The 14,778-nt window shown below is 40.3% G+C and overlaps 1 protein-coding gene across 4 annotated transcripts in view; it reads left to right on the top strand.

The window, feature by feature from the left end:
- The window catches only part of NRP1 (neuropilin 1), a 137,605-nt gene that overhangs the window by 83,944 nt on the left and 38,883 nt on the right, over positions 1-14,778 (top strand). For all 4 annotated transcript variants that reach the window (XM_073228962.1, XM_073228961.1, XM_017677045.3 and 1 more), the window contains exons 7-8: positions 8,974-9,129; positions 12,246-12,390. In XM_073228962.1, coding sequence (XP_073085063.1) covers positions 8,974-9,129; positions 12,246-12,390 — 301 coding nt within the window. The remainder of the gene's footprint in view (positions 1-8,973; positions 9,130-12,245; positions 12,391-14,778) is intronic.

Raw genomic sequence — 14,778 nt, forward strand, 5'->3', positions numbered from 1 at the left:
GAATTTAGATGCAAAGAAGTCCACATAAACATTATCTCTTTTTATCAGCAAAAAAAGATAAAGGTCAGCCCTTGTCTGGTGACTTCATTTTTCTTACCACTTCCCTAGTTCTTTTGCTGTGTGCACAGTGGCTGTCAGGGAAGCCAGCTTTTCCGCTGCATCTGTGCTGTTACAACCTTATCTAATGTTATTTTAACTGGCTGGCTCCCATCTTCTGATAGCAGAATTCTTGTGTTCATTCATTTGAGGTTGTCTTACTATCAGTACAGTTTTTGTTGCAACCGGTTGTTTGTTACCCAAGAAAATGCTTTCCTTTAGTTTAGCAAGGAAATAAACAAAGATTAACTCAGGCAGTTAAAACTAGAAAAGAAAATTGGTAAGGTTCTTCTTGCACTACACTTTTCTTGTACTTGGATGTTTTTATTCTTTACTGAAATTTTAAGATATTTTCTCTTTATCTTTTGCTAACAGTGATCCATCACTACCATCTTGTTTTTCAGCAGCCTGAGTCATTTACAAAGTTTTGCTTTCCAGTAGCCAGTTGTAAATTTTAAATTGATAGTCAAAGTAATTATAAATGGTTTCATATGCTCTATAATTATACAAAAAGATTTAATTTCCAGAAAGAGTAACTACCAGATTTAATTATAGTTTATTAAGTAATTCTAAACTACCTTTCAATAATTACAGTTTTTACAGTAGGAATTGGGAACAGCACAGGTGTATTAGTTTGTCCATGGGCCACCGTCTGGTCAGGGGGAAGCTCTGGCTCAGTCATTGATAAATGCTGTGACTCTGGGCAAGGTGCAAACATCACTTTATTCTTCAGTTTTGTCAATAAAACCTTCCCTATATGACTTCTGTGAGAATGGAAAGAGATAACATATATAAATTCAGCCCTTAATAAAATGCCTGACCCATAGGGATAGCCCTATGAATTTTCTACTAGTAACAGTAATTTTGGCCATCAGTATTTTTTTATATAATAGCAGTTATAATGAAAAATACATAAAGAGATAGAGAATTATTTAACTGACTATTAAGTGGTTGTATTCCAGTTGGTAGCTCTAAGAAGTCCAAGATCCTAAGTTAAGGAATGCAATAATCAGGTGTGTTGAATTAAGCCCACAGATCCTCAAACAGCATTGATGTTCAAATGCTCAGGCTCTCAGAAAACATGTGTGTTATTAAGGAAATGAGACAATTGCTTAAAAATATTTTCTTGAGCTTGTAGTGTCTAGTGATGAATTGAACAACTCTTTGAGTCATCAAAGATGCTCTTAAAAAAATCCGACACATTACCCGCCCCCGCCCAAGTATTTTTCCTGTTTTTAATCAGACTTCAGTTCTTTGTCCTTTATTTTTTCAGGCTCTTGCATTGACCTGTCTTAAGAATGTTAAAAGCTGGTGAATGCTCCCTTGCCATGCTAGCTCAGTGGGGCAGAATATTATTGAACAAGACAGATTTTCATTTTAGAAATGAGGCTTTCCATATTATGACATTACCAATAGCCAGTTATGCATTATTATAAGAAGCAACAATATTCATTTCATGGCTGGGAGACTGCGTGCTGGTGTTTATCCAGCAGTTTGCAAAGGTTTGTTACATGATTTACCACACAATGCTAAAACATGCACTTTGTCCTCAAGCGATTCCCAGTAAAATGTGTGCCTCTCCTGGCTTCTCTTTATCTGGGGAATGTATTTCCTGTCATTACTAAGATAATGCCATAGCCATAAAGTGCATATAACTTACACCTACTCTGTAGACATCTTACAACAAAGAGCAAGTCAGGAAGGTAGTGAGGTCCCATGCCCTCACTCCCACCCCTGAAGTGTGGGACACCATTTCCAGAGCCCCTTCCCCACAGAAGTAGATGAGGACAGCTGCTTTCCTCTAAAAGAGCACCTCTCCCCACCCAAAATGAGAGGTGGGCTTTCCTCTCTCATGGTTGCTGTCTAGCAATGTCTACTCTGCGTATGGACAGTAAGATATGGGTAGACATACTGAGAGCAGTGCTGGAATCTGATATTTCTATCGGAAACAGGATATCATGGGTTACTTCTGCCGATGGTGCTACACAAGCCAACTCAGAATGGCCACTAGGCCACAAAAGGAATTTGATGAACTTCTGTAAAATACTCTGCATCTGGTCAGATAAGTACCAGATGTTTATGTTTGTCACACACACACAGTGAAATGTTCAACAATTTTAGTGAACATACTTGATGTTCAGCTCTGTGTGCCCACCCCCACCATGACACCTCCCCACCATCACCCTTAATGTTAAACAGAAATACACCAAACTCTGACGCAAAATCTAATCCATCCTCCAATTAAAAATAAAGCAGCTGTGAAATAATGATATTCTTTCAAAGTAAGAAAATAGTTATTGGAGCAACGCTGATTGGATTTAGGGAAAACAGGTTACCTAATTATGGTTATTGTGTGTCTGAATTTTTATGGAAAGAAAGGAAGCATTGTTTAGGACAATGAACCCCCCAGAACACAGAGGGGTGGCTTGTGTAGAACTGCCCCACGGTTGTATATTTGTCTTACCAGCTGCCTGCCTTGGGTCGCCAATCTTGTCCATAAGAATGAGAGTGGTGTGAGTTCATAGTAATTCAAAAAGCTTAACTGCCAAGACTATGGCTAGTGGCTGACTTTGAGTGGTTTTCAATGAGACGCTGATTATTTTGGCTTCCAAATGGCCACAGCATAATACTCTTTAGAAATCAATACACTTCTTGACAAAAAATCTCTGCAGTGGTAAGGGAAGCACAGCCAGTTGTTCGTGCCCATTATTTCATTCATCCATTTTGCCCCACTGGCCCTTGCACTCACTGCTCCTGCTTCTCCCTAGGACATTTTTTTTTTTTTTTTTGCCTTTGTGCCAATTTGTAAGCTCCCACTGTGGCTCTTAAGACATCCAAGCTGCAAAATGTCTCCAATGCCTCTACCTACAATCTCTGGGTGAAGTGTTGACTCCTTCCTGTATGCCTCACCCCACGTTACGTACATCACTCCACTCCATAACCATGTGCTTATGCTTCCCACATTCTCACTGCTATATCCTCACCACTTACCATAAAACTTAGCAGGTCATGTATTAGGTATCCACTGAATGAATGTCCATCACATTGTGCTAAAAAGGTTAACAGGTGGCAGACTGATTAAACAGATGATGCTACTCTTAGGGGGGCTTGTTTATTTTCCTCAGTTCTTGTCCCACTGCAACAAAGAATTAAAGGGCAGAAACACAGTGGCAAAGCAGAGTAAAAGTTTTATTTAAAGTTATGCACTCAGAAAGTGCAGCTTCCTCAGAAAGGAGGAGGCATGCTGAAAGGTTGGAAGTTTTATTTAAAGAGAGAGAAAGTATGGGTATCCTCAGAGAGGAGAGGTGCCCTGAAAGGTTGGGGGTTCCCTCCCCCTTTTAAGGATTTTTCAGAAATGTAATAACAAAGGGCTAGGGAGTATAGACCTGTTAAGTGGTCTCAAGATGTTTATCTTTGATGAGAGACATTATGTCTCTTCTATTATCAGTCCTCCAGGTAATTCTGCAAAATTAATTTAACACAAGAAATTTACTGATCCGGTTCCTCCCCAGGATAGCAGCTTCTCTCTTGGAACATATCAATCAAGACTGCCTCCCTTGCCCCAAAGGTGGGTTGAGTTATTACCTGTTTGCTAAAGAATTATGTTAAGAATCTTACTTCTTAAATTCCTCAGTTTTAAAATACAATCTTAGCTTTAAGATGGAATCTTTCCTGTTTTTACTATACTGTTTACATCTGGGCTTGTTTGCTAAGTTAATCGTGATGTTGTCTCCTGCTCAGGTTGCTAATTACTTGATTAGGGGCTAGAGAAGTAAAAAAACAGCATATAGGTTAAGTTAAAGAATAAGCTGGGCCTTTTAGTAGACTAACGTTAAGTCTTACAATGGCATGATCTAATTGACACAATGAAGACATGGGCTGCGCTCAGATACTTCTCTTTATCTGGCGAATATTTGGGCATTCCAATTTACTTCTGGCCTTTGGAGCTTCAACTGATTAACTCATTAACTCTGTGAGTCTTTTCTGGCTCTCTAATTTTATCTGATTAACTCTTTGAGTCTCTTTTAGTGGGTTTTACTGGCCTTATTCTCTCTCCACCCTGCTCATGTCTGTTCTTCTGCCTAACACTACCACTAAACCATGGAAATCCACAAAGCCTTGGAAATGGTGTAGAGAGATATTCTTGGCATGGAAATATGTTCATAAACCTAAAGAAAAAGCAGGTTATCAAACATAGAGGTTATATGACCTCATTTTTGTAATAACAAAACACATGCACAACATTCACATACATTTTGCCTATGGAAAAAAAATTCTGAAAGGCAGTTACCAGTGGCTAGTTCCTAATGGAGGTCTTATGGATATTTAATTTTCTGTAATCTTTTCTGCAGCTTATGAATTTTCACTAGGTCTCCATACTTTTCTATGTAGAAAAGCAGTTATTTCCTAAAAGAAATCATGAAGTCTCGGGTACAGCAAAATGCAACAAGGGGAATTCAGTGGTGGAAATGTGAGCTGGGCACTTAACAGGTGGAGTAGGGAGTGACTTACTCTGCCTACCAGACAAAAGGAGGAAAAAGGCATTTGTAGTCACAAAAGAGAGAACGGGAACTTTACATGCTGTGGCAGGCAGACAGAAAGAGCTTTTCTTGGATTGGGAGTAAAAGATGGTTTAATGTGGCTTTGATGCCAAGGTTCTTGTTCTTAGAGTCGAAGAATGAACTTTGCAAACACTCAAGGCAGGAAAGTAAGAGAGAGGCTTTTATTTAGAGATAAAGCAAGAGGACAGAGCTCCTGGTGTATGCCGGGAGGGGACAAGAGAGTCCGTGGTTGGGCGTTGTCTAGGGGCTTATATCTTTAGGTTTAACTGAGGTGTTTAGTTATTATTGGTCCCAGCCTGAAGGCTGCCTTTCTGTTTTCACCAATCCTACTGAAAATTGCCTATATTCCTAATTTGGTATTTTTATCCTAAAGAATTTGTGTGACTCTGACTTTGCTTAATGTTTAACACAGTTTCAGTAGGAGTTTCTCTGCACATTATTACATTGTTCTGACCATAATTATCCTGTTTTGCTTCTTCTTGAAGGCCCTCATCCTACTCTGTCTAAACCCAGGGTTGCTGTCCCAGCTGAAAGATAAGGTTGGTGGATGTAGATGCAGCAGGTAGATGGAGACCAAGGTCACAGTTGGTACAGAAAGCATTACTAATGACAAAGGTGTAAACACCCAGGCTTTCAGCATCCGGTCCCTGGGGGTCTCTTGACCCATATACCATCAGTGTGAGCAGTGGGGCTTCTGAGGTGAAGGGTGGGTATCTCCCCCCAAAACTCTGAGGCACGTGAGGGGTGCTGTTTGGGCATTTCCCAAATGTGTCTATGGAGAAAGGACTGAAAGAATGTTTCTGATGTTGGCAGTAAGGCTTTTCACAGCACTGAGGGGCTGTGCCTTGTCAGACTTCTGGGTACCATCCTGTGTTAATGGCAGCAGGTCAGGCCCCAGCCCAAGTCATTTGTGAGATTGTAATGTTAGGAAGGAAAATGAAATGAAATTTCAAGTATCCCAATGTGGCACTAAGGGAATGGGCAGAGTTTTAAAGCCCAGCCGGAAACTTTATGCAATTACAAGGTGAGGCTGTTACTGCATTTCATTGCTGTTGAGAAAAGAAAATTGCTTTTTCTTTTTTATGAGTGATTCATGCATATATTTGGGGAAATTTCTTTCTGGGCCCTTGGACGTTTCCTGTGTTGGGTACCTAGTTAATACCAGTCAGTTGCTTTTCCTTTAAAGTCAGTTTTTTCTGGTGCCTAAGATTCTTCTAGATAACTTTTTCACTACCTGGTAACTAAATCTTCCACTAAAAACAAAATTTTAAAAAGAGGAAAAGGGAAGCCAGGGAATGAAGTTCTAGAGTTGTTTCAAATCAGCCTAAGTTGAATGTACACTCTTGGGAATTTAATCATTTCCAAACCAAAGAGCCATTTGTAAGTTTGACAGGAAGAGTTTATTTAAATTGCTTGCTTCATGCTCCCTTGGATGTCAAGATTTTAAGGACCCTTGAGCTTGAAAGTGAATATGGCATTGGGCATGACTCAATGGACCATCAGGGAAGTACTCAATGTCCCAAAAGCATTTGAAAACAACTGAAATTGTTGAGTGCAACCATATCCAGAGCACCCATTAACTTTCAGATTGAAGCATTAGTAAATCAGAGAGTTTTTGCAGCAGCTTAAAACCACTTGATTTTAAAGTGGCTTAAAGTTGTCTCAAATAGAGCTGTATTTAGGATTGCCCGATAACATACAGACTACTCAGTTAAATTTGAATTTGAAGTAAGCAATGGACCAGATGCTAGTACATCCCAAATATTGCATCGGACATACTTACACTAAAAATATTTGCTATGTATCTGAAACTCAAATTTAACTAAATATCCTGTATTTTCAGTTGCTTAATCTAGCAAATATGGTTTGCCTTCCTTTTTTGAAATTTGTACAGAAATTCATACCAAGTACTATGTTTCACTTTAGAAAAAAAAAATTCAAATTTGAATTAACAAGCATAGGCACTTGATAAAAATGTGTTCGTAAATATTTATTTGTTAAATTAAAGTTAAGACATCCTCCATTACTTCACATTTACAATGTTATTAAATATCACTTGAAACATTAAAACCTCATAGACATTAAAACTTTCATAGAACATTAAAATATTAAATTAAAACAAATATTTATACATCATGATGTATAAATCTTTTTTCAACTTTTATATATTTAAGTTTCCTCCATTATCAATAATACTGTGATAAACACTGTCTCAAGTTTATCAAATTGTTATTTGCTCTATAATCTTTATACTTACCAATTCAGTCATTCATAAATATGCATCTAAGGCCTAGCCTGCTGTACAATGCTAGGGGATAAAAAAAAATCCACCATTATTATCCTAAAATATTAATTTCTATTAAAATCTTGCTCTTTTTGTCTCTTAAATCTGGTATCAGTAGTCTAGAAACTAGTCTTCACATCTTTACAATCAGGTAAATAAAATAAAGATTGTTTTACATTGAACAGTACCCCCTTCCTTCCTGGATGAAATCTCCTATTGTTGAATTGTGTATCTCCTGTGAGCCAGGGATATTGCTGATTTTCCTGGATGTAATTTTTGGTTCAGTTTTGAAGTGAATTGGCAACATGTTGATTTAACTACTCCAGGGGCCGTCAGGAAAAAGCAATTCATGAAAGACAATAATCATTCTTCATGAGGCAAGCTGTGTGTAAAATGGAAATTCTTTAGGTGTTCATGGCCTATAGGCACTGGAGGGTTAATTGAAATACTGTTTTCTGAAAACTAGGTTGTCATGTAGTGAGTGGAAAGCAGGGTTCGGAAGTTGTGGTGGTAGGGTATGTTTGGTTTTTTACATTTTTGTTTTCTGGCATTGGTTGTTGTTCTCAGAGGAAATGGCATTCTCTTGCCTCTTAATGAATGTACTACTGAAATATCTTGTTAATGGTAATCAGTTTTAATGTGCAGTGACTTCCTGTTTCCTTTAAGAAGTACTTGCCATATATTTGGGTTTCATTTCTTTAAAGTTTATTTATTACACAAAGATGCGATAGGGGGTGTAATAAATAGAGGAAAATCATTTTATAGGAATAATCAAATGTATCTATAAAAGGAAATTGGAAATTGAAACTATTTCTAATATATAGAAATTAGTAATGATTTTTGCTTTAAGATTGATTTTGGTTATTAGTGATGGATAAAAGGAAAATGCAAGGGAAAATAAATTATTTTACTTGACTGAAAACACAGAGTCATAGTAAGTCAAAGCTGAAAGGTCCACATTACCTAGTCTAACTCCTTCATTTCACAAAGGAAGAACTCTTACAGGCCTGAGGATGAATTGACTTGTCCACGGCCCAGCAGCTAGCTAGGGGCAGAGCCAACATGAGGACCTTATATGCCTGGTGCTAGATCCTTGCCCTTCCTACTCACCCACAAGGCCATGGGAGCAGCACAAGCCACTGCAGACCCTGGGATGAAGTCATAGACCTTCGAGGCCTTGGTGGCCCTCTGGTCATCACTATGTGATGCCCCCCAAGGGGCCCAAGCTTCAGGGGTCTGAGGTAGGCTAGTGAGAGGTGCAGGCCAGGCTGTCCATTGAGAACTTACCAACAGAATCTTGCAAGCCCCAGCCCTTGTCACAGGGAGGCATTGCCCACCCCAGATGATGCCTTGGAGTCTACCTGCCTTTCAAGCCAACCTGCAAGGAGTGAGCCACGGGAAGATATGGGAAGGAAGAAATTTAAAAGTATAATGGAAATATTTCTTTTGCCTCCTCCTCTCCACTCCATTCCACATAATAAACCAGTGGCCCACTCCCCAAACCACAGCCCTGAGTGTTTCCAAAGCCAGCATTGTTTCTGTCTGATTCTGTTTGGAAGGGGGCAGATGCTGAAGAGTAACGGGGAACACAATCCTGTTAGACTTGAGTCCTAGCCCAGGCTGCTCCAGTATCCAGGCTGTGCAATGATCTTAATCGTCTTGATTTTCTGTTTGTAAAATGACATATATTAATGTGCAGTTTGGAAAGCATTTTTAATCTCTGGGAAAGTATAGCAGCATGGTGTCAAACCCAGTTTTCTCTTTTACACTAGAGATCAAGCAGCTGTGGTGCAGTGATGAGAAAGGTCTCTTCCTGGCTATTGCCAGCCTAGACCAGTTTGCTGTCTTAATCATTTCTGTGCCTTTCTTTAAAGGGAATGGGAGTGGGATTTAGGGGTTGTTGATGACAGATGGAATTAGAGCCTGCTGATCTCAGTGGATGAAAATACACGGTGGGGCCCCCAGAGAAAGAGGCTCCAGGCTGTGGTGGTGCAGGGACAGTTGGCTGACCATCCTTGTATTGTCTTGCAGGTAGACCTGGGCCTTCTGCGCTTTGTCACTGCGGTTGGGACACAGGGGGCCATTTCAAAGGAAACAAAGAAGAAATACTTCGTCAAGACTTACAGGGTGGACATTAGCTCCAATGGGGAAGATTGGATCACTGTAAAGGAAGGAAATAGACCTGTTGTAAGTTTGGCTGCCACCCACCCTCTGAACCTATCCAGTCCTTGAAACGGATGATCAATTGATACTTCTTTGTTTGGGAGCCTTCTGTCTGGCCTGCTTTATTTTTGAATTGATTTAAAATGACAAGTGCAATTAGAGGTTTAAATCTGACCAAGGGGTCTCATGTTCCCAGATCCAGAAGCCAAGAGGAAATTATACAGATGTTTCCAAGAAAAGTCAATACCAGCCAAATTAAGTATCAGACTCAAGAATCAGTTTAGGCCTTCCACAGGGACTGGACGATGTATGCATAGGATAAACTCACCCCCTTAGAGCCTTAGGAGTTCACTTGTTGGCTTCCTTTGCCTGTTTCTTCATTATCTCCCCTAGGTCCATTCTTTCTTTCCCTCTGTAATGGGCTGGTTGTAGAAAACTCCTTTTCATCTGCTCTCTGTGGCTCCCAAGCTAATTTACAAGTGTATTAGCTGCTTCTGTGAGAATGAGCAGAGTTAAGGTAGTTCATGATGTTCCCACAGATCACATGAGTGACACTAACCCCTCCTGGCTGCTTTACACCAAGGAGGCCATGCAGACCCTGCCCTGTCCCCGGGCTGTGCCCTAAATCATTTGGAACTAAGATATTTTTCTCAGCCTGCCTGTTTATTTGAAGTTGTGCTTGCTCTGATTTACAAATCAAAAGATTTCTGAGAATTCATACTCGCTGTTCCCCATATTAAAAGCCTGCCCTGGAGGCCAAGTAAAACTCACAGAATTAATAAAGATCCAGGTAACCTGAAATCCTGAGTTTGGGAAGAGGCCAATGAACATGTCCTTGTCTCTCTTTGGAGCACTCATGGCCTTGATTTTTCTCCTTCTGGGTCTGGAACTAAGCAAAGCCTCCTGGGTATGAGGTGAAAGAGCTATTAATTCCCTTTGATTAGCTCCAAAGTCCCCATTATTGAGATCAGGGAGGACAGAAACAGAGACAAGTAGATAGCTGCTCTGTGCGAGGAAAGGTCTGTGGACAGCCAAGGTCAAGCAAGGTACGGTCTGGCCCTGGAGAGTATAGAACCAATCCTTATTGGGGGAGAGAACCCCTCACAGTCAACATTTGTAGAAATTTCAAGAGTAAATTTTGCCCCTGAGTTTCATGACTTATTTTCATTTTGGAGTAGCTCTTTGAAGATATGCTTTAGCTTCAAATGAACAAATAGAACACTAATGCCAAGGACACACCAACAAACAATAAAACCCAGAGGGAGTGGGGAGAATGGACCCCAGACCTTCAGGCCATTTCTCCAAGACATTATCAGCCACTGTGCATTGGTGGTTGGCCCAGGGGAGGGCATCAGAGAGCACGCACAGGCTCTGAGGGGGTCCAGTGATGCACATGGCTTACACTAGGTCCACAGTCAGGACCATGCTGGCATGCAAAAAGGCTTCCAAAATGGGAATCCCAAAGAAGGATTCAGCAAAGATGCAGATGTGGCATCTGTCGGAGCATTTTCACTGAACCTAAATGCAATCCAAATATTCACCTAGGGTCTAGTTACTGCTGCCCACCCTGCCTTTTCTGTCCCGAGCGGCCTTCTAGTCCTACCTTCCACCTGTATTCTGACTTTCCTCAGGGAGAGCTGGCTGTGCCTCATCAAGAGCAGCCTTAGACCATCGAAAACCCTGGCTGTCTGTTCCACATCAACTGGGATGTACGTACCCACATGGTTTTCAGCAAACATGCCAAGCCCTCAGCTTGATCCAAACACACAGCTTCTCAGTCTGTGTTGGGTCATGCAGATACTGGTCTCTCCCTGAAGTACTTGACCCTTTCAGCACCATAGTTAGGAACTCTCCTTCTCACGGCCACCTATTATTCTTTGTCACACGAAAATGCTCCCACATAGATTGTTCCCCAGAGAAACTTGCTAAAGTAGGACAGAAATCTAAAGGCCATCAGAGGCTAGGATAAATTATGATATTAAACCATCTCCAGAGAGGCATCCAGCTAACAGCTCACTTTGTAAAGCATTTGACCCCCTCCATTGTGCAGACCATTTAAGCTACATGAGGTCAAAACACTGTCCTGGCTTTGATAAGCCCTTTTCCTCAGGAGAAAAGCAAGCCTTGGGCAACTGTGGTCCTCCATGAACTTGTCTGGAAAGATGGGGAGGAATCCCCATGCCCCCAAGTCTTCATCTGACAGGGGATGGCCCCAGTGGGGGAGAAGCAGTGTGCTGGCCACACACAGCAGGGCAGTGAGGGACCGGATGTCAGCGCTGAAGTAAAAGCCAGTGCAGCAGAGGCTCTCGATCCCACCTGAGGTGGATCTGAGTCTTCAACCATGATAACCAGTTGGCACTCCTTGGACATCTCACCAGGCAGCCCTGTGGTGGCACCGTGCCCAGGTGGAGAAACCTTGACAGATATTTGTGGGAAACTGGTTCATGACTGGGCCTCATTACATTTGCATTTACGTGCCTGATCTTTCTTAGGATGCAATGACTCACTTTTAAAACTAGAAGCAGAAGCCCTGGAAGAGCTGATTTTCAGCTATGTATCATTATAATTCAGTCTTGATTTTGACCACTAAGACATCATTTTACCAATAACCCAAAAAGTTCACAGTAGTTACTTAATGTCAGGGGTAAGTTCTTCAATCAAGACATGGAGCCACAGGGTAGGAAACTAGCTGGCCTCGTGGCAGAGTTGGAACATAGCTGAGGGTTTCCAGAAAGCCAGACCCTGACTCCTGGCAGTTCCTGGGAAAGGAGAAGAGAGGGGTTCTCATGAGATGTCCATAGTCTTCTGTAAGTCCTTATGATCTGGTTAATAATTTCCTACTCTTTTAGGTAATAGTAAGCAACCTTTAACAAATGTTGTCCTTATAATAGTGCTTTTCAGGCTCCAGGCTCTCAGAAAATTGAATAGATGATTAGCACAACATTCTTTATTACATGTGATTTCTTCTGATTGCCATCATTTGAGAAAGTAATATGACAAGTTATTAATGCTGTCTCAACCTTGACAGACAATGCTAAAATTGTAAATAGTTTTTACACGCATTTGTGAAAACATATTTTTTAGGTTTGTCCTAGATCCAAAGTGCCTGTTATTAAAGGGCCCTTTCTTTTTCCATGTAGATCTTTCAGGGAAATACCAACCCCACAGATGTCGTGTTTGGAGTTTTCCCCAAACCCCTGATAACTCGATTTGTCCGAATCAAACCTGTGACTTGGGAAACTGGCATATCTATGAGATTTGAAGTGTATGGCTGCAAGATAACAGGTAAGCTCCAGCGTGGAGATTCCTATTTTGACTTATATCAACTTTTAAATATAGGGCAAGTGATTTCATATAAATGTGGCTGTTTTCACTTGGTATTTGCTTTGGACTTAGACAAAACTGCATTTAAATCCGACTTGTACTATGCACTTGTTTATTTCTTTGAGTGGCTTGCTTTCCAAACCTTCATTTTCTCACCTGGAAAACAATCATAATAGTGCACACAGACCAGGGTTGTTTATAATGGATTAGCTTGTGGATATAAAGCCCTTGACACAGCCTGGCGGGTGGGAGTACTGGTTAGGTGGGGCCATTCCACTGGCCTGTAAGCCCCATGAAAGCAAGCACCATGCCCTTACGTCCTCTTCGACACATGAGGATTTCTCCCCTTCCTCATTAGTCACCCTGACAACTTTCTCTTAGATTTTGTCTCTCAGTATACATCTACCTTTTGTTGAATGAATATACTGTTATTAGAAATAAATTCCTCTTTGTTTCCACTTCTTTTAGTTTGTTTTTGCCACCATTATCAGGACTTCAAAAGTCTCTGTTAAGTAGATCTAAGTAGGTGGATTACACATGTTTGAGAGGTGAAGAAGGTACCATACTGAGAGATTAGGTGACTAGAAAGTAGACCAGATCAGGACAGAGCTGGAAATAAAAGAATGGCTGAGTGTTTTTCCCACTTTGTTTCCACAGTCATCAACACTATCACTCCTAGTTCATTGATCTTTTATACAACCACTCTGTTTTCTGAAATGAACAACAATCACCTTAGAATTCCCTTCCATTTAAGTAAATACATTGCCAAATTATCATATTTTAAAAAAGCAGCACAGTATAACCTTCAGTGTAAACTTCGAAGTTCAAAAACTGATTTATAACTGACTCACTGAGAAGCAATTAAAAGTTAGTAACTTTTTATATTACATCAGTAGACATATTTGGGGCATTGAATTTCTCAATCCATGAATACCAACACTATTATTTTTCTTTTTATCCATTTTAACAGCATTATTTTAGAGAAGGAAAATACTGACTTTTGAAGGGAAAAAAAATCGCCTGGGATATTCTCCATGAAATTATAAGCAATTTGGAGAAGAGCTAACTAAGGAGGAAAAAAAAAAAACTACACATGTTTATAGTAGAGTCCATTTTGGAAAGCAAAAACTGACATCTGATTGCTCACCAGAATTGTGTTTATTTCCATCCCACAGAGAGACTTGTTTATTGTTTCAGCATCTAAGACTCAGAACATTCAAGGCCTTGGAAGCAGGAATTGGGTGGAGAGGGGTTTGGAGGAAGAAAGGACATTTAAATGTTAGATATATCCTTGGCTTTATTTTTGATCAGCAGTTACATGAGAGAAAGTTCTAGGTCATTTTTGGAGTATTGCAAATTTGAGAGGCTACCCATAAATTCATAGGAACAGGTCATTTGAGGTCAGGGTGGAAATTTGTGGTCCATTCCTCCAACCTAATGTCATGTCACTATGCCAAAAAAAAAAGAGGTAAATTTCATAAAAACTCCAGCATGTTAACCTGAACTCTGAACTTCCACCTTTTCCTTTTAGTCCAATAAAAAGCTTGTTTAAACTTGACCTTCTCTTTCCAATTTTCACCAGGATTTCTGTGAGTGTTAATTCTAGGAGTGTGAGTCTTCACAAGTAAAGAAGGCAATAATTTATTGGATTTCTAAAAATAGTTGATGGCTTAGTTATTTAAGCATAGGTGTCTAAAATAGCATATTGTGATATTTTCACACATGTTCTATTTTATAGTTATTTTAAGTGGGCTTTTTTTTTTCAAATACAATGCTGCTTTCAGGTTCACAGTGCTAGTCTCTTAATAACAACCCCTAATATGTTTTAGATAATTTTCTCTCCAGTAAAATAGTTACAATTTCCAAATAATTGGTCAAGACAGGTTTTTGGAGAAGTCAGCATGTTATTATGATGATCACATGGATAGAAGGTGTACAGACATATCCAGGCTTCACTCTAGACCATCCACTTAGTGAGTGTGTGACCATGAGCAAGACAAGTAGCCTCTCTTATCTCCATTTCATGGTCAGTACAATTAACCTTAATGCAGTTATAATGAAAATCAAGTGAAAAACATATTTATAGCACACTTGGCATTGAGTAAGTGCTCACTAAATGGTACCAAGTAAATTACATAATATGTGACATGCAATCAAATGAGCCTCAAAGAAGCCCCAGCAAGCAGAGCCTGTACAGAGAGAGTGGTACCAGTGTTTTCTGCTTGTTGACCAGAAGCAAGTCATTTCGCCTTTCAGAGGCCATGGTCCCCTCAGAGTGGAGGCTAGTGGACAAAGGACAGGACAGCAGTGCCCCTGCTGGACTGGAAAGCAGGGGCCATGTCGACCTAA

This window comes from Manis javanica, chromosome 2 (assembly GCF_040802235.1).
Source record: "Manis javanica isolate MJ-LG chromosome 2, MJ_LKY, whole genome shotgun sequence".
In the NCBI taxonomy this organism is placed as follows: Eukaryota; Metazoa; Chordata; class Mammalia; order Pholidota; family Manidae; genus Manis; species Manis javanica.